This window comes from Entelurus aequoreus, linkage group LG15 (assembly GCF_033978785.1).
Source record: "Entelurus aequoreus isolate RoL-2023_Sb linkage group LG15, RoL_Eaeq_v1.1, whole genome shotgun sequence".
NCBI lineage: Eukaryota > Metazoa > Chordata > Actinopteri > Syngnathiformes > Syngnathidae > Entelurus > Entelurus aequoreus.
Genome location: NC_084745.1, coordinates 56,823,092 through 56,845,591, shown reverse-complemented (window position 1 = coordinate 56,845,591; position 22,500 = coordinate 56,823,092). Strand labels below are relative to the sequence as shown.

Genomic DNA, 22,500 nt, shown 5'->3' with positions numbered 1-22,500 from the left:
AGTAAAAAATAAAATAAATACAAATAATAATGTTTTATTTTTAACACTTTAGTGAAATAAAATAAAAGTTTTGTTTTATTAAATATATTTTTAATTTTGTTTTTCATATCAATTTAATTTAATTGTATTAAATATATTTAGTTTTGTTTTTTAAATGCATTTAGTTTTTTTTAAACATATTTGCGGTATTTTAAATAAATGTAGTTTGTTTTTCAAATACATTTATTTTATTTTTTTTAATACATTTAGTTTTTTAATTTTAGGGGGTTTTGGTAATAAATGTAGTTTTTTTTAAAAATACACTTAGTTTTTTTAAATACAATTATTTGCGTTATTTTAAATAAATGCAGTTTTTAAAATACATTTACTTGTTTTTTTTTAAATACATTTAGTTTAGTTTTTTAAACAAATGTAGTTTTGTTTTTAAATAAAGTTTTTGTTTTTAAAATAAATTGAGTTTTGTTCTTTCAATCAATATAGTTTGTTGTGTAAATACATTTAGTTTAGTTTTTTATGTAAATCCATCTTTGTTTTTTTAATAGATTTATTTTGTTTCTTAAATAAATGTAGTTTTGTTTTATTAAATATTTTTAGTTTTTTTTAAATAAATTTTAGTTTTTTTAAATAAAATTAGTTTTGTTTTTTAAATTCATTTTGGGATTTTTTGTATATAAATGTAGTTTTGTTATGTTGAATAAAAGACATTTTTAGTCATAATTTTTTTTGAAACGGTCATTGTTAAAATCAATGTTGAATTATTCAACTATTTAAGGCTTCAATTATTTTATATTTATTAATTAGTATTTCTATCACTTAATATTGAAAAATATTTCAAAGTAAAATATTTTTTGGGGAAAATGTTGCGTATTTTGTGTTTTTGTCCCCAAAAAATGGTGTTTTGACAAAAATTCAGATCAACGGATGGATCTGAAAATGATTTAGAGATTTAAGCGTTGACAGTAAAAAGATAACAATAATATGATTGTCTTATTTTTAGCACTTTACTGACTTTTGGGTCCCTGAGATGTTTTTTTTTTTTTTTTTACTTTTAGAATCAATGTTGAAATATTCAATATACAATTACTTTATACTTATATATTATTTATATTACTTAATAATTTAAAATATTTCAAAGTAATATTTTTTGGGGAAAATGTTGCATATTTTGTGTTTTTTTTACACAGAATTGTTATACACTGAATTTTTTTCCACAAATTTTTTTCCACCAAAATTTTTTTTTTTTACACTGAATTTTTATACACTGATTTTTTCCACTGAATTTTTGTTACACTGAATTTTTATACACTGATTTTTTATTACACTGAATTTTTATACTGAATTGTTTTTACATTGAATTTTTGTACACTGATTTTTTTTTTACACTGATTTTTTTACACTGAATTTTTATACACTGATTTTTTTACATTGAATTTTTACACACTGATTTTTTTGTACACTGAATTTTTACACTGAATTTTTATACACTGATTTTTTTTTTACACACTAAATTTTTATACACTGATTTTTTTTTACACTGAATTTTTATACTGAATTTTTTTACACTGAATTTCTACACACTGATTTTTTTTTACACTGAATTTTTTTTACACTGATTTTTTTTTTTTAGACTGTATTTTTATATACTGATTTTTTTTACACACTGATTTTTTGTACACTGATTTTTTTTTTACACAGAATTATTTTACACTGATTTTTTTTTTACACTGAAATTTCATACACTTATTTTTTGTTTTGTTTTTGTTTTAGAATCAATGTTGAAATATTCAATATTCAATTACTTTATATTTATATATTATTTATATTACTTAATAATTTAAAATATTTCAAAGTAATATTTTTTGGGGAAAATGTTGCATATTTTGTGTTTTTGCCATAAAAAAATTGGGTTTTGACAAAACGGCAGAAAACATACTTTATTTTTTTTAACTTGATCTATACAAATGAAACCTAGAGTTGATCTAGAGATTTAAGCGTGGAATCAAAACAAATAAATAATAATTAATGATGTTTTCAAATATTACTGTAAGTATGGAGGTTAATTTGTGTCTTTATTACGAAAGCTTTTTTTGACACTGAATTTATGCAACTGTGTTTTAATTTAGTGATTTGAATGTGTTTACATGAAAAGATGCAGAGTATGTGAGTCAAAAGTGCAGATTGGAATAGAAAAGATCCAGCGAGCTGCATTGAAATGTTAATCATGTAGAATTATGTCCAGGCACGTGTCACATGACTTCAAACTTGACGCCTCATTGGCTGCTTCTGAGACAAGATCCATTGCTTCACTCTTAATGTACTGGAAGTGAGTCTTGCTTTTGAAGGAGCACATTTTTATACCCTGAATTATTTTTTTGGACTGAATTTTTATACACTGAATTTTTTTCCACTAAATTTTTATACTGATTTTTTTTACACTGAAATTTTTTACGCTGAATTTTTACACTGAATTTTTATACACTTTTTTTTTTTACACTGGCTTTTTATACACTGATTTTTTTACACAGAATTTTTTTCACGCTGAATTTTTACACTGAATTTTTATACACTGATTTTTTTTTTTACACACTGATTTTTTATTTACACTGACTTTTTATACTGAATTTTTTTACACATAATTTTTATACACTGATTTTTTTTTTACACTGAATTTTTTTCCACTGAATTTTTTTCCACAAAATTTTTTACACACATTTTTTTTACACTGAATTTTTTTACGCCAAATGTTTACACTGAATTTTTTTTACACAGAATTGTTATACACTGAATTTTTTTCCACAAATTTTTTTCCACCAAAATTTTATACACTGATTTTTTTTTACACTGAATTTTTATACACTGATTTTTTACACTGAATTTTTATACACTGATTTTTTTTTACACTGAATTTTTATACTGAATTGTTTTTTACATTGAATTTTTATACACTGATTTTTTTTTTACACTGATCTTTTTTACACTGAATTTTTATACACTGACTTTTTATACTGAATTTTTTTACACATAATTTTTATACACTGATTTTTTTTTTACACTGAATTTTTTCCACTGAATTTTTTTCCACAAAATTTTTTACACTCATTTTTTTTACACTGATTTTTTTTACGCTGAACGTTTACACTGAATTTTTTTTACACAGAATTGTTATACACTGAATTTTTTTCCACAAATTTTTTTCCACCAAAATTTTATACACTGATTTTTTTTTACACTGAATTTTTATACACTGATTTTTTACACTGAATTTTTGTTACACTGAATTTTTATACACTGATTTTTTTTTTACACTGAATTTTTATACTGAATTGTTTTTACATTGAATTTTTATACACTGATTTTTTTTTACACACTGAATTTTTATACACTGATTTTTTATTTACACTGACTTTTTATACTGAATTTTTCTACACATAATTTTTCTACACTGATTTTTTTTTTACACTGAATTTTTTTCCACAAAATTTTTTACACTCATTTTTTTTCCACTGAATTTTTTTACGCCAAATTTTTACACTGAATTTTTTTTACACAGAATTGTTATATACTGAATTTTTTTCCACAAATTTTTTTCCACCAAAATTTTATACACTGATTTTTTTTACACTGAATTTTTATACACTGATTTTTTACACTGAATTTTTGTTACACTGAATTTTTATACACTGATTTTTTTTTATACTGAATTTTTATACTGAATTGTTTTTACATTGAATTTTTATACTCTGATTTTTTTTTTACACTGATTTTTTTTACACTGAATTTTTATACACTGATTTTTTTTATATTGAATTTTTACACACTGATTGTTCTGTACACTGAATTTTAACACACTGAATTTTTACACTGAATTTTTATACACTGATTTTTTTGTACACACTAAATTTTTATACACTGATTTTTTTACACTGAATTTTTATACTGAATTTTTTTACACTGAATTTCTATACACTGATTTTTTTTTACACTGAATTTTTTTTACACTGATTTTTTTTTTTTAGACTGGATTTTTATATACTGATTTTTTTTTTACACACTGATTTTTTGTACACTGATTTTTTTTTTTCACTGAATTATTTTACACTGATTTTTTTTTTACACTGAAATTTCATACATTTATTTTTTATTCAAATAATTTTTTTTACGGTAAATTTGTGTACGCTAAATTTATTTCCAATGAAACGGTCAGCATAAATTCAATTCACAAAATTTTATTCAGTTACAAAAATTCAGTGTCAAAAAAAAGAAGCTCTGGTAATAAAGACTCAAGGTAACTTCCACAGGGTTCCGTCCATTAATGAACGAAGATATAAAACGTAATAAATACAAAATATATTATGGTCATTGTGTGTTACCTGTGCAGGTGTTTGAAGAGGACCTGCATTACAATGTGTGATTTACCTGCGCAGGTGTTTGAAGAGGACCTACATTACAATGTGTGATTTACCTGCGCAGGTGTTTGAAGAGGACCTGCATTACAATGTGTGATTTACCTGCGCAGGTGTTTGAAGAGGACCTGCATGGTGTCCTGGTTTTCTTTTGGCAACTTCCTGATGAGATCTTTGATGGAAGTCAGTCTGATCTTGGGGTCACAACTTTCTGCAGCACAAAGACAAGAAGAAGTGTCACCACCCTGTGGACACTCACTGTACTGCAGGCATCTTGCAGCGGTCTGATCCAAGACTGAGCTTCGTGCACGATGTGGATATCACAGTAGTTGTCAGAGGGGTCAAAGGTCACGTACTGATGGCGTGGACAAAGTCGTTGAAGGAGCCGTAGGTGAAAAGAGGTTCAGGAAGTTCTCTGAAGAACATTTTTAACGCTCCTGTGGTGACGTGAATGTCCTCCCACTTACTGTCCTCCAACTCCACATTCTCATCTGGGACACAAACATTTATTAGGAATTATTCTCATATTATAATATTGACTATTATTCTCATATTCTATACACTGAGAAATATTGATTATTATTCTCATATTATTACACATTTTACACACTGATTATACTATTAAAAAAAATAAATAAAAAAGTCTAAATGTATTTACAAAAAAGATTTATAAAAAAACGAATAAAAAAAAATGCATTCAACAAAACAAAAGTACATTAATTTGCAAAACAATTTATTTACAAAAAAACTGAATTTATTTTAAAAACAAAAGCAAAAAAAACTAAACTAAATGCATTCAAAATAACAAAACTACATTTATTTAAAAAACTAAATCTATTAAAAAAAACAAGTCTATATTTATTTACAAAAAATATTTATAAAAAAATTCAAAACAAAAAAATGCATTTAAAAAACAAAAGTACATTAATTTGCAAAACAATTTATTTGCAAATCTGAATTTATTTGAAAAAACTAATCAATTTAAGAAAAAAAAATCTAGAATTATTTAAAAAAAAAAAAAAATATCAACAAAATATATCTACAAAAATCTATATTTAAAAACAAAACAATGTATTTAAAAACAAAAGTAGATGTATTCAAAAAACTAAACTAAATGTATTAAAAATAACAAAAACATTTTTTTTAAAACTACATTTATTTACAAAAACATTTATTTAAAAAATGCATTAAAAAAACAAAAGTACATTAATTTTCAAAACAATTTCTTGGCAAAACTGAATTTATTTGAAAAAAACAAATCTATTTAAGAAAAAAAAATCTAGATTTATTAAAAAAAAACTAAATTTATCAACAAAATGTATCTACAAAAATCTATATTTAAAAACAAAACAATGTATTTAAAAACAAAAGTAGATTTATTAAAAAAACTAAACTAAATGTATTTAAAATAACAAAAAAAATGTTTTTAAACTAAATTTATTTACAAAAACATTTATTTAAAAAATGCATTGAAGAAACAAAAGTACATTAATTTGCAAACCAATTTATTTGCAAAACTGAATTTAGTTGAAAAAAAACAAATCTATTTAAGAAAAAAATCTAGATTTATTTAAAAAAAACTCAATTTATCAACAAACTGTATCTACAAAAATCTATATTCAAAAACAAAACTGAATGTATTTAAAAACAAAATTACATTTATTAAAAAACTAAACTAAATGTATTCAAAATGACACTACATTTATTTAAAAAACTAAATCTATTAATAAAAACAAGTCTATATTTATTTACAAAAACATTTATTAAAAAAATGTATTTAAAAAAAACAACAAACGCATTTGTTTACAAATTAATTTGCAAAACAATTTATTTACAAAACTGAATTTATTTGAAAAAAACTAATCTGCTTAAGAAAAAAATCTAGATTTATTTAAAAAAAAACTAAATGTATTTACAAAACAAAACAAAATTCAACAAAGAAAACTAAATTCAACAAAAAAAACTAAATTTATCAACAAAAATGTCTCTACAAAAATCTATATTTAAAAACAAAACTGAATGTATTAACAAAGCATATTTATTAAAAAACTAAACTAAATGTATTTTAAAAAAATAAGCTTAATGTATTTTAAAAACAAACTACATTAATTTCCAAAACCCCCTAAAGTGTATTTTAAAAATTCAACTACATTTATTTAAAAAACAAAATTAAATATATTTAATATAATCAAACTAAATTGATATGAAAAACAAAACTAAAAATATATTTAATAAAACAAAACTGAATTGATATGAAAAACAAAAGATATATTGAATAAAACAAAACTGAATTGATATAAAAACAAAACTAAATATATTTCATAAAATAAAACTACATTTATTTAAAAAACAAATTATATATTTATTAAAAAAACGACTAAATATATTTAATAAAACAAAACTACATTTATTGAAGAAACAAAACTAAATCTATTCAAAAACAAAACTGAATTTATATATATTTTTTAAAACTAAATGTATTTAAAAACAGAACAAAATGTATTCAAAATAACAAAACTACGTTTATTCAAAAAACTAAATGTATTTTTTTCCCAAACTACATTTATTTAAAAAACGAAACTAAATGTATTTAAAAACAAACTACCTTTTCTTTAAAAATAATACTACATTTATTTAAAAAAAAAAAAAATTAGTTAAATTTTTTTTTTACAAAAAAAAATAAAAAAAATAAAACAATTATTTCAAAACAAAACTAAATGTATTTAAAACCAAAACTGAATTTACTTGAAAAATGTAAAGTAAATGTATATAAACAAAGCAAATAAGAAGTATTTACATACCATGGTTGACAGCAAAGCGCAGCTTCTGAATGACGGCCAAGTTCCCGCTGACTCTGTACAAGCCATCAACACTGAGACCTGCACAACAATCATGTCGTCATCATCATCATCATAACAATCATAATAATCATCATAATAATCATAATCATAATAATGTATGACTTATTTTTATTCCTTTTATGAGTGGGACTCTTTTGGATCCCTGACAATTTAGTGGGATTTTTTTTAAACAGTCATTGCTAAAAACAATAATAATAAATCAAAATCAATGTTGTTATGAATTATTGACATATTTAAGACTCCAATTACTTCACATCAAATATTGCACTTTTTTGGGTGGAAATGTTGCATATTTATATAGTGTTTATATTATATTGTTAACATATATTTAACATATAATTATATATTAAAATATAATATAAAAATATAAATATATCGAAAGATATATATATATATATATATATATATATATATATATATATATATATATATATATATATATATATATATATATATATATATATATATATATATATGTACAAATAAATATAACATTAAAACATAATATAATACATATATAACATACATATAATAAATAAATAATACATAATATTATGTATAATAAATATATATATATAATGACATATAATATTAATATCCATCCATTTTCTACCACTTGTCCCTTTTGGGGTCGCGGGGGGTGCTGGAGCCTATCTCAGCTAAATAATATAATTTATTATAATTCTCTATTATTTATTATATTATATATTTTTACAAAAGTATTTTTGCCAAAAGTTTTCTTCAAAATTAAGGGCATAAAACAAAACAATGTAATGTAATAAAATGTGTATAATCGAGGGATGGATCTGAAGTTGATCTAAAGATTTTTAAGTGTTAAAAAAAATAAAAAAAATAATACAACTTATTTTTCCAAACTTGAGGGGAGCCCTAAAGGTTAAAAAAAAAAATTAAAAAAAATTAAATAAAAATAAAAATAAAATATATATATATATATATATATATATATATATATATATATATATATATATATATATATGCACACATATATATATATACATATTTATATATATATATACATATTTATATATACATATATATATATATATATATACACATATGTATATATATATATATATATACACATATATATATATATATATATATATATATATATATATATATATATATATATATATATATATATATATATATATATATATATATATATATATATATATATATATATATATGTAGATGGCCAGGTGATATCATACCTGTGTTCTCCACATGGTGGATACAGGTGGTGACAAATGTATTCATGTAGGTGATATCATACCTGTGTTCTCCACATGGTGGATACAGGTGGTGACAAATGTATTCGTGTAGGTGATATCATACCTGTGTTCTCCACATGGTGGATACAGGTGGTGACAAATGTATTCGTGTAGGTGATATCTTACCTGCGTTCTCCACACGGTGGATACAGGTGGTGACAAATGTATTCGTGTAGGTGATATCATACCTGGGTTCTCCACACGGTGGATACAGGTGGTGACAAATGTATTCATGTAGGTGATATCATACCTGCGTTCTCCACATGGTTGATACAGGTGGTGACAAATGTACTCATGTAGGTGATATCATACCTGCGTTCTCCACATGGTGGATACAGGTGGTGACAAATGTACTCATGTAGGTGATATCATACCTGTGTTCTCCACATGGTGGATACAGGTGGTGACAAATGTACTCATGTAGGTGATATCATACCTGTGTTCTCCACACGGTTGATACAGGTGGTGACAAATGTATTCATGTAGGTGATATCATACCTGCGTTCTCCACACGGTGGATACAGGTGGTGACAAATGTATTCATGTAGGTGATATCATACCTGCGTTCTCCACACGGTGGATACAGGTGGTGACAAATGTACTCATGTAGGTGATATCATACCTGTGTTCTCCACACGGTGGATACAGGTGGTGACAAATGTACTCATGTAGGTGATATCATACCTGTGTTCTCCACATGGTGGATACAGGTGGTGACAAATGTATTCATGTAGGTGATATCATACCTGTGTTCTTCACATGGTGGATACAGGTGGTGACAAATGTATTCATGTAGGTGATATCATACCTGTGTTCTCCACATGGTGGATACAGGTGGTGACAAATGTATTCATGTAGGTGATATCATACCTGTGTTCTCCACATGGTGGATACAGGTGGTGACAAATGTATTCGTGTAGGTGATATCATACCTGTGTTCTCCACATGGTGGATACAGGTGGTGACAAATGTATTCGTGTAGGTGATATCATACCTGTGTTCTCCACATGGTGGATACAGGTGGTGACAAATGTATTCGTGTAGGTGATATCATACCTGTGTTCTCCACACGGTGGATACAGGTGGTGACAAATGTATTCGTGTAGGTGATATCATACCTGTGTTCTCCACACGGTGGATACAGGTGGTGACAAATGTATTCGTGTAGGTGATATCATACCTGCGTTCTCCACACGGTGGATACAGGTGGTGACAAATGTATTCATGTAGGTGATATCATACCTGCGTTCTCCACATGGTTGATACAGGTGGTGACAAATGTACTCATGTAGGTGATATCATACCTGCGTTCTCCACATGGTGGATACAGGTGGTGACAAATGTACTCATGTAGGTGATATCATACCTGTGTTCTCCACATGGTGGATACAGGTGGTGACAAATGTATTCATGTAGGTGATATCATACCTGCGTTCTCCACATGGTGGATACAGGTGGTGACAAATGTACTCATGTAGGTGATATCATACCTGTGTTCTCCACATGGTGGATACAGGTGGTGACAAATGTACTCATGTAGGTGTTATCATACCTGTGCTCTCCACACGGTTGATACAGGTGGTGACAAATGTATTCATGTAGGTGATATCATACCTGCGTTCTCCACACGGTGGATACAGGTGGTGACAAATGTATTCATGTAGGTGATATCATACCTGCGTTCTCCACACGGTGGATACAGGTGGTGACAAATGTACTCATGTAGGTGATATCATACCTGTGTTCTCCACACGGTGGATACAGGTGGTGACAAATGTACTCATGTAGGTGATATCATACCTGTGTTCTCCACACGGTGGATACAGGTGGTGACAAATGTATTCATGTAGGTGATATCATACCTGTGTTCTCCACATGGTGGATACAGGTGGTGACAAATGTATTCATGTAGGTGATATCATACCTGTGTTCTCCACATGGTGGATACAGGTGGTGACAAATGTATTCATGTGGGTGATATCATACCTGTGTTCTCCACATGGTGGATACAGGTGGGGACAAATGTATTCATGTGGGTGATATCATACCTGTGTTCTCCACATGGTTGATACAGGTGGTGACAAATGTATTCATGTGGGTGATATCATACCTGTGTTCTCCACATGGTGGATACAGGTGGTGACAAATGTATTCATGTGGGTGATATCATACCTGTGTTCTCCACATGGTGGATACAGGTGGTGACAAATGTATTCATGTAGGTGATATCATACCTGTGTTCTCCACATGGTGGATACAGGTGGTGACAAATGTATTCATGTAGGTGATATCATACCTGTGTTCTCCACATGGTGGATACAGGTGGTGACAAATGTATTCATGTAGGTGATATCATACCTGTGTTCTCCACATGGTTGATACAGGTGGTGACAAATGTATTCATGTAGGTGATATCATACCTGTGTTCTCCACATGGTTGATACAGGTGGTGACAAATGTATTCATGTGGGTGATATCATTCCTGTGTTCTCCACATGGTGGATACAGGTGGTGACAAATGTATTCATGTAGGTGATATCATACCTGTGTTCTCCACATGGTGGATACAGGTGGTGACAAATGTATTCATGTGGGTGATATCATACCTGTGTTCTCCACATGGTGGATACAGGTGGTGACAAATGTATTCATGTGGGTGATATCATACCTGCGTTCTCCACATGGTGGATACAGGTGGTGACAAATGTATTTGTGTAGGTGATATCATACCTGCGTTCTCCACATGGTGGATACAGGTGGTGACAAATGTATTCGTGTAGGTGATATCATACCTGCGTTCTCCACATGGTGGATACAGGTGGTGACAAATGTATTCGTGTAGTTGATATCATACCTGCGTTCTCCACATGGTGGATACAGGTGGTGACAAATGTATTCGTGTAGGTGATATCATACCTGCGTTCTCCACATGGTGGATACAGGTGGTGACAAATGTATTCGTGTAGGTGATATCATACCTGTGTTCTCCACATGGTTGATACAGGTGGTGACAAATGTATTCGTGCAGGTGATATCATACCTGTGTTCTCCACATGGTTGATACAGGTGGTGACAAATGTATTCATATGGGTGATATCATACCTGTGTTCTCCACATGGTGGATACAGGTGGTGACGAATGCATTCATGTAGGTGATATCATACCTGTGTTCTCCACATGGTGGATACAGGTAGTGACAAATGTATTCATGTAGGTGATATCATACCTGTGTTCTCCACATGGTGGATACAGGTGGTGACAAATGTATTCATGTAGGTGATATCATACCTGTGTTCTCCACATGGTTGATACAGGTGGTGACAAATGTATTCATGTAGGTGATATCATACCTGTGTTCTCCACATGGTGGATACAGGTGGTGACAAATGTATTCATGTAGGTGATATCATACCTGTGTTCTCCACATGGTTGATACAGGTGGTGACAAATGTATTCATGTAGGTGATATCATACCTGTGTTCTCCACATGGTTGATACAGGTGGTGACAAATGTATTCATGTGGGTGATATCATTCCTGTGTTCTCCACATGGTGGATACAGGTGGTGACAAATGTATTCATGTAGGTGATATCATACCTGTGTTCTCCACATGGTGGATACAGGTGGTGACAAATGTATTCATGTGGGTGATATCATACCTGTGTTCTCCACATGGTGGATACAGGTGGTGACAAATGTATTCATGTGGGTGATATCATACCTGCGTTCTCCACATGGTGGATACAGGTGGTGACAAATGTATTTGTGTAGGTGATATCATACCTGCGTTCTCCACATGGTGGATACAGGTGGTGACAAATGTATTCGTGTAGGTGATATCATACCTGCGTTCTCCACATGGTGGATACAGGTGGTGACAAATGTATTCGTGTAGTTGATATCATACCTGCGTTCTCCACATGGTGGATACAGGTGGTGACAAATGTATTCGTGTAGGTGATATCATACCTGCGTTCTCCACATGGTGGATACAGGTGGTGACAAATGTATTCGTGTAGGTGATATCATACCTGTGTTCTCCACATGGTTGATACAGGTGGTGACAAATGTATTCGTGCAGGTGATATCATACCTGTGTTCTCCACATGGTTGATACAGGTGGTGACAAATGTATTCATATGGGTGATATCATACCTGTGTTCTCCACATGGTGGATACAGGTGGTGACGAATGCATTCATGTAGGTGATATCATACCTGTGTTCTCCACATGGTGGATACAGGTAGTGACAAATGTATTCATGTAGGTGATATCATACCTCTGGTCTCCACATGGTGGATACAGGTGGTGAAAAATGTATTCGTGTGGGTGATATCATACCTGCGTTCTCCACATGGTGGATACAGGTGGTGACAAATGTATTCATGTAGGTGATATCATACCTGTGTTCTCCACATGGTTGATACAGGTGGTGACAAATGCATTCATGTAGGTGATATCATACCTGTGTTCTCCACATGGTGGATACAGGTGGTGACAAATGTACTCATGTGGGTGATATGATACCTGTGTTCTCCACATGGTGGATACAGGTGGTGACAAATGTATTCATGTAGGTGATATCATACCTGTGTTCTCCACATGGTGGATACAGGTGGTGACAAATGTATTCATGTAGGTGATATCATACCTGTGTTCTCCACATGGTGGATACAGGTGGTGACAAATGTACTCATGTAGGTAATATCATACCTGTGTTCTCCACATGGTGGATACAGGTGGTGACAAATGTATTCATGTAGGTGATATCATACCTGTGTTCTCCACATGGTGGATACAGGTGGTGACAAATGTATTCATGTAGGTGATATCATACCTGTGTTCTCCACATGGTGGATACAGGTGGTGACATGTACTCATGTAGGTGATATCATACCTGTGTTCTCCACATGGTGGATACAGGTGGTGACAAATGTATTCATGTAGGTGATATCATACCTGTGTTCTCCACATGGTTGATACAGGTGGTGACAAATGTATTCATGTAGGTGATATCATACCTGTGTTCTCCACATGGTTGATACAGGTGGTGACAAATGTAGTCATGTAGGTGGTATCATACCTGTGTTCTCCACATGGTTGATACAGGTGGTGACAAATGTAGTCATGTAGGTGATATCATACCTGTGTTCTCCACATGGTTGATACAGGTGGTGACAAATGTAGTCATGTAGGTGATATCATACCTGTGTTCTCCACATGGTTGATACAGGTGGTGACAAATGTAGTCATGTAGGTGATATCATACCTGTGTTCTCCACATGGTGGATACAGGTGGTGACAAATGTCCTCATGTAGGTGATATCATACCTGTGTTCTCCACATGGTGGATACAGGTGGTGACAAATGTATTCATGTAGGTGATATCATACCTGTGTTCTCCACATGGTGGATACAGGTGGTGACAAATGTCCTCATGTAGGTGATATCATACCTGTGTTCTCCACATGGTGGATACAGGTGGTGACAAATGTATTCATGTAGGTGATATCATACCTGTGTTCTCCACATGGTGGATACAGGTGGTGACAAATGTATTCATGTGGGTGATATCATACCTGTGTTCTCCACATGGTGGATACAGGTGGTGACAAATGTATTCATGTAGGTGATATCATACCTGTGTTCTCCACATGGTGGATACAGGTGGTGACAAATGTACTCATGTAGGTGATATCATACCTGTGTTCTCCACATGGTGGATACAGGTGGTGACAAATGTATTCATGTAGGTGATATCATACCTGTGTTCTCCACATGGTGGATACAGGTGGTGACAAATGTATTCATGTAGGTGATATCATACCTGCGTTCTCCACATGGTGGATACAGGTGGTGACAAGTGTATTCATGTAGGTGATATCATACCTGCGTTCTCCACATGGTGGATACAGGTGGTGACAAATGTATTCATGTAGGTGATATCATACCTGCGTTCTCCACATGGTGGATACAGGTGGTGACAAATGTATTCATGTAGGTGATATCATACCTGCGCTCTCCACATGGTGGATACAGGTGGTGACAAATGTATTCATGTAGGTGATATCATACCTGCGTTCTCCACATGGTGGATACAGGTGGTGACAAATGTATTCATGTAGGTGATATCATACCTGCGCTCTCCACATGGTGGATACAGGTGGTGACAAATGTATTCATGTAGGTGATATCATACCTGCGTTCTCCACATGGTGGATACAGGTGGTGACAAATGTATTCATGTAGGTGATATCATACCTGCGTTCTCCACATGGTGGATACAGGTGGTGAAAAATGTATTCATGTAGGTGATATCATACCTGTGTTCTCCACATGGTGGATACAGGTGGTGACAAATGTATTCATGTAGGTGATATCATACCTGTGTTCTCCACATGGTGGATACAGGTGGTGACAAATGTATTCATGTAGGTGATATGATACCTGTGTTCTCCACATGGTGGATACAGGTGGTGACAAATGTATTCATGTAGGTGATATCATACCTGTGTTCTCCACATGGTGGATACAGGTGGTGACAAATGTATTCGTGTAGGTGATATCATACCTGTGTTCTCCACATGGTGGATACAGGTGGTGACAAATGTACTCATGTAGGTGATATCATACCTGTGTTCTCCACATGGTGGATACAGGTGGTGACAAATGTATTCATGTAGGTGATATCATACCTGTGTTCTCCACATGGTGGATACAGGTGGTGACAAATGTATTCATGTAGGTGATATCATACCTGTGTTCTCCACATGGTTGATACAGGTGGTGACAAATGTATTCATGTAGGTGATATCATACCTGCGTTCTCCACATGGTTGATACAGGTGGTGACAAATGTACTCATGTAGGTGATATCATACCTGCGTTCTCCACATGGTGGATACAGGTGGTGACAAATGTATTCATGTAGGTGATATCATACCTGCGTTCTCCACATGGTGGATACAGGTGGTGACAAATGTATTCATGTAGGTGATATCATACCTGTGTTCTCCACATGGTTGATACAGGTGGTGACAAATGTACTCATGTAGGTGATATCATACCTGTGTTCTCCACATGGTGGATACAGGTGGTGACAAATGTACTCATGTAGGTGATATCATACCTGTGTTCTCCACATGGTGGATACAGGTGGTGACAAATGTATTCATGTAGGTGATATCATACCTGTGTTCTCCACATGGTGGATACAGGTGGTGACAAATGTATTCATGTAGGTGATATCATACCTGCGTTCTCCACATGGTGGATACAGGTGGTGACAAATGTATTCATGTAGGTGATATCATACCTGTGTTCTCCACATGGTTGATACAGGTGGTGACAAATGTACTCATGTAGGTGATATCATACCTGTGTTCTCCACATGGTGGATACAGGTGGTGACAAATGTACTCATGTAGGTGATATCATACCTGTGTTCTCCACATGGTGGATACAGGTGGTGACAAATGTATTCATGTAGGTGATATCATACCTGTGTTCTCCACATGGTGGATACAGGTGGTGACAAATGTATTCATGTAGGTGATATCATACCTGTGTTCTCCACATGGTTGATACAGGTGGTGACAAATGTATTCATGTAGGTGATATCATACCTGTGTTCTCCACATGGTTGATACAGGTGGTGACAAATGTATTCATGTAGGTGATATCATACCTGTGTTCTCCACATGGTGGATACAGGTGGTGACAAATGTATTCGTGTAGGTGATATCATACCTGTGTTCTCCACATGGTGGATACAGGTGGTGACAAATGTATTCGTGTAGGTGATATCATACCTGTGTTCTCCACATGGTGGATACAGGTGGTGACAAATGTACTCGTGTAGGTGATATCATACCTGTGTTCTCCACATGGTGGATACAGGTGGTGACAAATGTATTCGTGTAGGTGATATCATACCTGTGTTCTCCACATGGTGGATACAGGTGGTGACAAATGTATTCGTGTAGGTGATATCATACCTGTGTTCTCCACATGGTGGATACAGGTGGTGACAAATGTATTCGTGTAGGTGATATCATACCTGTGTTCTCCACATGGTGGATACAGGTGGTGACAAATGTATTCGTGTAGGTGATATCATACCTGTGTTCTCCACATGGTGGATACAGGTGGTGACAAATGTACTCATGTAGGTGATATCATACCTGTGTTCTCCACATGGTGGATACAGGTGGTGACAAATGTATTCATGTAGGTGATATCATACCTGTGTTCTCCACATGGTGGATACAGGTGGTGACAAATGTATTCATGTAGGTGATATCATACCTGTGTTCTCCACATGGTGGATACAGGTGGTGACAAATGTATTCATGTAGGTGATATCATACCTGTGTTCTCCACATGGTGGATACAGGTGGTGACAAATGTATTCATGTAGGTGATATCATACCTGTGTTCTCCACATGGTGGATACAGGTGGTGACAAATGTATTCATGTAGGTGATATCATACCTGTGTTCTCCACATGGTGGATACAGGTGGTGACAAATGTACTCATGTAGGTGATATCATACCTGTGTTCTCCACATGGTGGATACAGGTGGTGACAAATGTACTCATGTAGGTGATATCATACCTGTGTTCTCCACATGGTGGATACAGGTGGTGACAAATGTATTCATGTAGGTGATATCATACCTGTGTTCTCCACATGGTGGATACAGGTGGTGACAAATGTATTCATGTAGGTGATATCATACCTGTGTTCTCCACATGGTGGATACAGGTGGTGACAAATGTATTCATGTAGGTGATATCATACCTGTGTTCTCCACATGGTGGATACAGGTGGTGACAAATGTATTCATGTAGGTGATATCATACCTGTGTTCTCCACATGGTGGATACAGGTGGTGACAAATGTATTCATGTAGGTGATATCATACCTGTGCTCTCCACATGGTGGATACAGGTGGTGACAAATGTATTCATGTAGGTGATATCATACCTGTGTTCTCCACATGGTTGATACAGGTGGTGACAAATGTATTCATGTAAGTGATATCATACCTGTGTTCTCCACATGGTGGATACAGGTGGTGACAAATGTATTCATGTAGGTGATATCATACCTGGGTTCTCCACATGGTGGATACAGGTGGTGACAAATGTATTCATGTAGGTGATATCATACCTGTGTTCTCCACATGGTGGATACAGGTGGTGACAAATGTATTCATGTAGGTGATATCATACCTGTGCTCTCCACATGGTGGATACAGGTGGTGACAAATGTATTCATGTAGGTGATATCATACCTGTGTTCTCCACATGGTTGATACAGGTGGTGACAAATGTATTCATGTAGGTGATATGATACCTGTGTTCTCCACATGGTGGATACAGGTGGTGACAAATGTATTCATGTAGGTGATATCATACCTGTGTTCTCCACATGGTGGATACAGGTGGTGACAAATGTATTCGTGTAGGTGATATCATACCTGTGTTCTCCACATGGTGGATACAGGTGGTGACAAATGTACTCATGTAGGTGATATCATACCTGTGTTCTCCACATGGTGGATACAGGTGGTGACAAATGTATTCATGTAGGTGATATCATACCTGTGTTCTCCACATGGTGGATACAGGTGGTGACAAATGTATTCATGTAGGTGATATCATACCTGTGTTCTCCACATGGTGGATACAGGTGGTGACAAATGTATTCATGTAGGTGATATCATACCTGTGTTCTCCACATGGTGGATACAGGTGGTGACAAATGTATTCATGTAGGTGATATCATACCTGTGTTCTCCACATGGTGGATACAGGTGGTGACAAATGTATTCATGTAGGTGATATCATACCTGTGTTCTCCACATGGTGGATACAGGTGGTGACAAATGTACTCATGTAGGTGATATCATACCTGTGTTCTCCACATGGTGGATACAGGTGGTGACAAATGTACTCATGTAGGTGATATCATACCTGTGTTCTCCACATGGTGGATACAGGTGGTGACAAATGTATTCATGTAGGTGATATCATACCTGTGTTCTCCACATGGTGGATACAGGTGGTGACAAATGTATTCATGTAGGTGATATCATACCTGTGTTCTCCACATGGTGGATACAGGTGGTGACAAATGTATTCATGTAGGTGATATCATACCTGTGTTCTCCACATGGTGGATACAGGTGGTGACAAATGTATTCATGTAGGTGATATCATACCTGTGTTCTCCACATGGTGGATACAGGTGGTGACAAATGTATTCATGTAGGTGATATCATACCTGTGCTCTCCACATGGTGGATACAGGTGGTGACAAATGTATTCATGTAGGTGATATCATACCTGTGTTCTCCACATGGTTGATACAGGTGGTGACAAATGTATTCATGTAAGTGATATCATACCTGTGTTCTCCACATGGTGGATACAGGTGGTGACAAATGTATTCATGTAGGTGATATCATACCTGGGTTCTCCACATGGTGGATACAGGTGGTGACAAATGTATTCATGTAGGTGATATCATACCTGTGTTCTCCACATGGTGGATACAGGTGGTGACAAATGTATTCATGTAGGTGATATCATACCTGTGCTCTCCACATGGTGGATACAGGTGGTGACAAATGTATTCATGTAGGTGATATCATACCTGTGTTCTCCACATGGTTGATACAGGTGGTGACAAATGTATTCATGTAGGTGATATGATACCTGTGTTCTCCACATGGTGGATACAGGTGGTGACAAATGTATTCATGTAGGTGATATCATACCTGTGTTCTCCACATGGTGGATACAGGTGGTGACAAATGTATTCATGTAGGTGATATCATACCTGTGTTCTCCACATGGTTGATACAGGTGGTGACAAAGGTGGGCACAGAAGTGTTCTCCCGCTGACACAAGTTGCTCAGACTGCAGCCAAAAACTTGATCTGAAAAAACAACAACAACATATACAATTATTATTATTGTTATTATTTGTTGTTGTCTTCCACAGGTGTTAACTTTGATGTAAAAAACATACAATTATTATTATTATTATTATTATTTTTGGGCCATGTTGTCTTCCACAGGTGCTACCTTTGATGTAAAAAACCCATACATTATATTATTACTACTATTATTGTTATTATTATTTGTTGTCTTCCACAGGTGCATACAATTATTATTATTATTATTGTTATTATTATTTGTTGTCTTCCACAGGTGCTGCCTTTGATGTAAATAAAACATACAATTATTATTATTATTATTATTATTATTTGTGAGCCATGTTGTCTTCCACTGGTGCTACCTTTGATGTAAAAAAAATACATTTATTATTATTATTATTATTATTATTTGTTGTCTTCCACTGGTGCTACCTTTGATGTAAAAAAAAATACATTTATTATTATTATTATTATTATTATTTGTTGTCTTCCACTGGTGCTACCTTTGATGTAAAAAAAACAACATTTATTATTATTATTATTATTATTATTATTTGTTGTCTTCCACTGGTGCTACCTTTGATGTAAAAAAATACATTTATTATTATTATTATTATTATTATTATTATATGTGTTGTCTTCCACAGGTGCTACCTTTGATGTAAAAAAAATACATTTATTATTATTATTATTATTATTATTTGTTGTTGTCTTCCACTGGTGCTACCTTTGATGTAAAAAAAAACACATTTATTATTATTATTATTATTATTATTATTTGTTGTCTTCCACTGGTGCTACCTTTGATGTAAAAAAAAATACATTTATTATTATTATTATTATTATTATTATGTGTTGTCTTCCACTGGTGCTAGCTTTGATGTAAAAAAATACATTTATTATTATTATTATTATTATTATTATTTGTTGTCTTCCACTGGTGCTACCTTTGATGTAAAAAAAAAATACATTTATTATTATTATCATTATTATTATTTGTTGTCTTCCACAGGTGCTACCTTTGATGTAAAAAAAAATACATTTATTATTATTATTATTATTTGTTGTTGTCTTCCACTGGTGCTACCTTTGATGTAAAAAAAAAACATTTATTATTATTATTATTATTATTATTATTATTATTATTATTATTATTATTATTATTTGTTGTCTTCCACTGGTGCTACCTTTGATGTAAAAAAAAATATATTTATTATTATTATTATTATTATTATTATTATGCGTTGTCTTCCACTGGTGCTAGCTTTGATGTAAAAAAATACATTTATTATTATTATTATTATTATTATTATTTGTTGTCTTCCACAGGTGCTACCTTTGATGTAAAAAAAATACATTTATTATTATTATTATTTGTTGTTGTCTTCCACTGGTGCTACCTTTGATGTAAAAAAAATACATTTATTATTATTATTATTATTATTAGTATTATTTGTTGTCTTCCACTGGTGCTACCTTTGATGTAAAAAAATATATATTTATTATTATTATTATTATTATTATGTGTTGTCTTCCACTGGTGCTAGCTTTGATGTAAAAAAATACATTTATTATTATTATTATTATTATTATTATTTGTTGTCTTCCACTGGTGCTACCTTTGATGTAAAAAAAAAATACATTTATTATTATTATTATTATTATTATTATTTGTTGTCTTCCACAGGTGCTACCTTTGATGTAAAAAAAATACATTTATTATTATTATTATTATTATTTGTTGTTGTTGTCTTCCACTGGTGCTACCTTTGATGTAAAAAAAATACATTTATTATTATTATTATTATTATTTGTTGTCTTCCACTGGTGCTACCTTTGATGTAAAAAAAACAACATTTATTATTATTATTATTATTATTATTATTATTATATGTGTTGTCTTCCACAGGTGCTACCTTTGATGTAAAAAAAAAATACATTTATTATTATTATTATTATTATTATTTGTTGTCTTCCACTGGTGCTACCTTTGATGTAAAAAAAAATACATTTATTATTATTATTATTATTATTATTTGTTGTTGTCTTCCACTGGTGCTACCTTTGATGTAAAAAAAAAAAAATACATTTATTATTATTATTATTTGTTGTTGTCTTCCACTGATGCTACCTTTGATGTAAAAGAAAAATACATTTACTATTATTATTATTATTATTATTATTTGTTGTCTTCCACTGGTGCTACCTTTGATGTAAAAAAATACATTTATTATTATTATTATTATTATTTGTTGTCTTCCACTGGTGCTACCTTTGATGTAAAAAAAAATACATTTATTATTATTATTATTATTATTATTATTTGTTGTTGTCTTCCACTGGTGCTACCTTTGATGTAAAAAAAAAATACATTTATTATTATTATTATTATTTGTTGTCTTCCACTGGTGCTACCTTTGATGTAAAAAAAATACATTTATTATTATTATTATTATTATTATTATTTGTTGTCTTCCACTGGTGCTACCTTTGATGTAAAAAAAAATACATTTATTATTATTATTATTATTATTTGCTGTTGTCTTCCACTGGTGCTACCTTTGATGTAAAAAAAAATACATTTATTATTATTATTATTATTATTATTATTATTATTTGTTGTTGTCTTCCACTGTTGCTACCTTTGATGTAAAAAAAAAAACATTTATTATTATTATTATTATTTGTTGTCTTCCACTGGTGCTACCTTTGATGTAAAAAAAAATAAATTTATTATTATTATTATTATTATTTGTTGTCTTCCACTGGTGCTACCTTTGTAAAAAAAATACATTTATTATTATTATTATTATTATTATTATATGTGTTGTCTTCCACTGGTGCTACCTTTGATGTAAAAAAAATACATTTATTATTATTATTATTATTATTATTATTATTATTATTTGTTGTCTTCCACAGGTGCTACCTTTGATGTAAAAAAAATACATTTATTATTATTATTATTATTATTTGCTGTTGTCTTCCACAG

At 31.9% G+C, this 22,500-nt stretch overlaps 1 protein-coding gene across 7 annotated transcripts in view; it reads right to left on the bottom strand.

The window, feature by feature from the left end:
• LOC133630287 (rho GTPase-activating protein 12-like) overlaps positions 1-22,500 on the bottom strand; it is a 119,916-nt gene that overhangs the window by 731 nt on the left and 96,685 nt on the right. For all 7 annotated transcript variants that reach the window (XM_062021805.1, XM_062021806.1, XM_062021808.1 and 4 more), the window contains 4 exons: positions 19,410-19,508; positions 7,205-7,282; positions 4,760-4,894; positions 4,509-4,614 (listed from right to left, as the gene is read on the bottom strand). In XM_062021805.1, the coding sequence (XP_061877789.1) occupies positions 4,509-4,614; positions 4,760-4,894; positions 7,205-7,282; positions 19,410-19,508 (418 nt within the window). The remainder of the gene's footprint in view (positions 1-4,508; positions 4,615-4,759; positions 4,895-7,204; positions 7,283-19,409; positions 19,509-22,500) is intronic.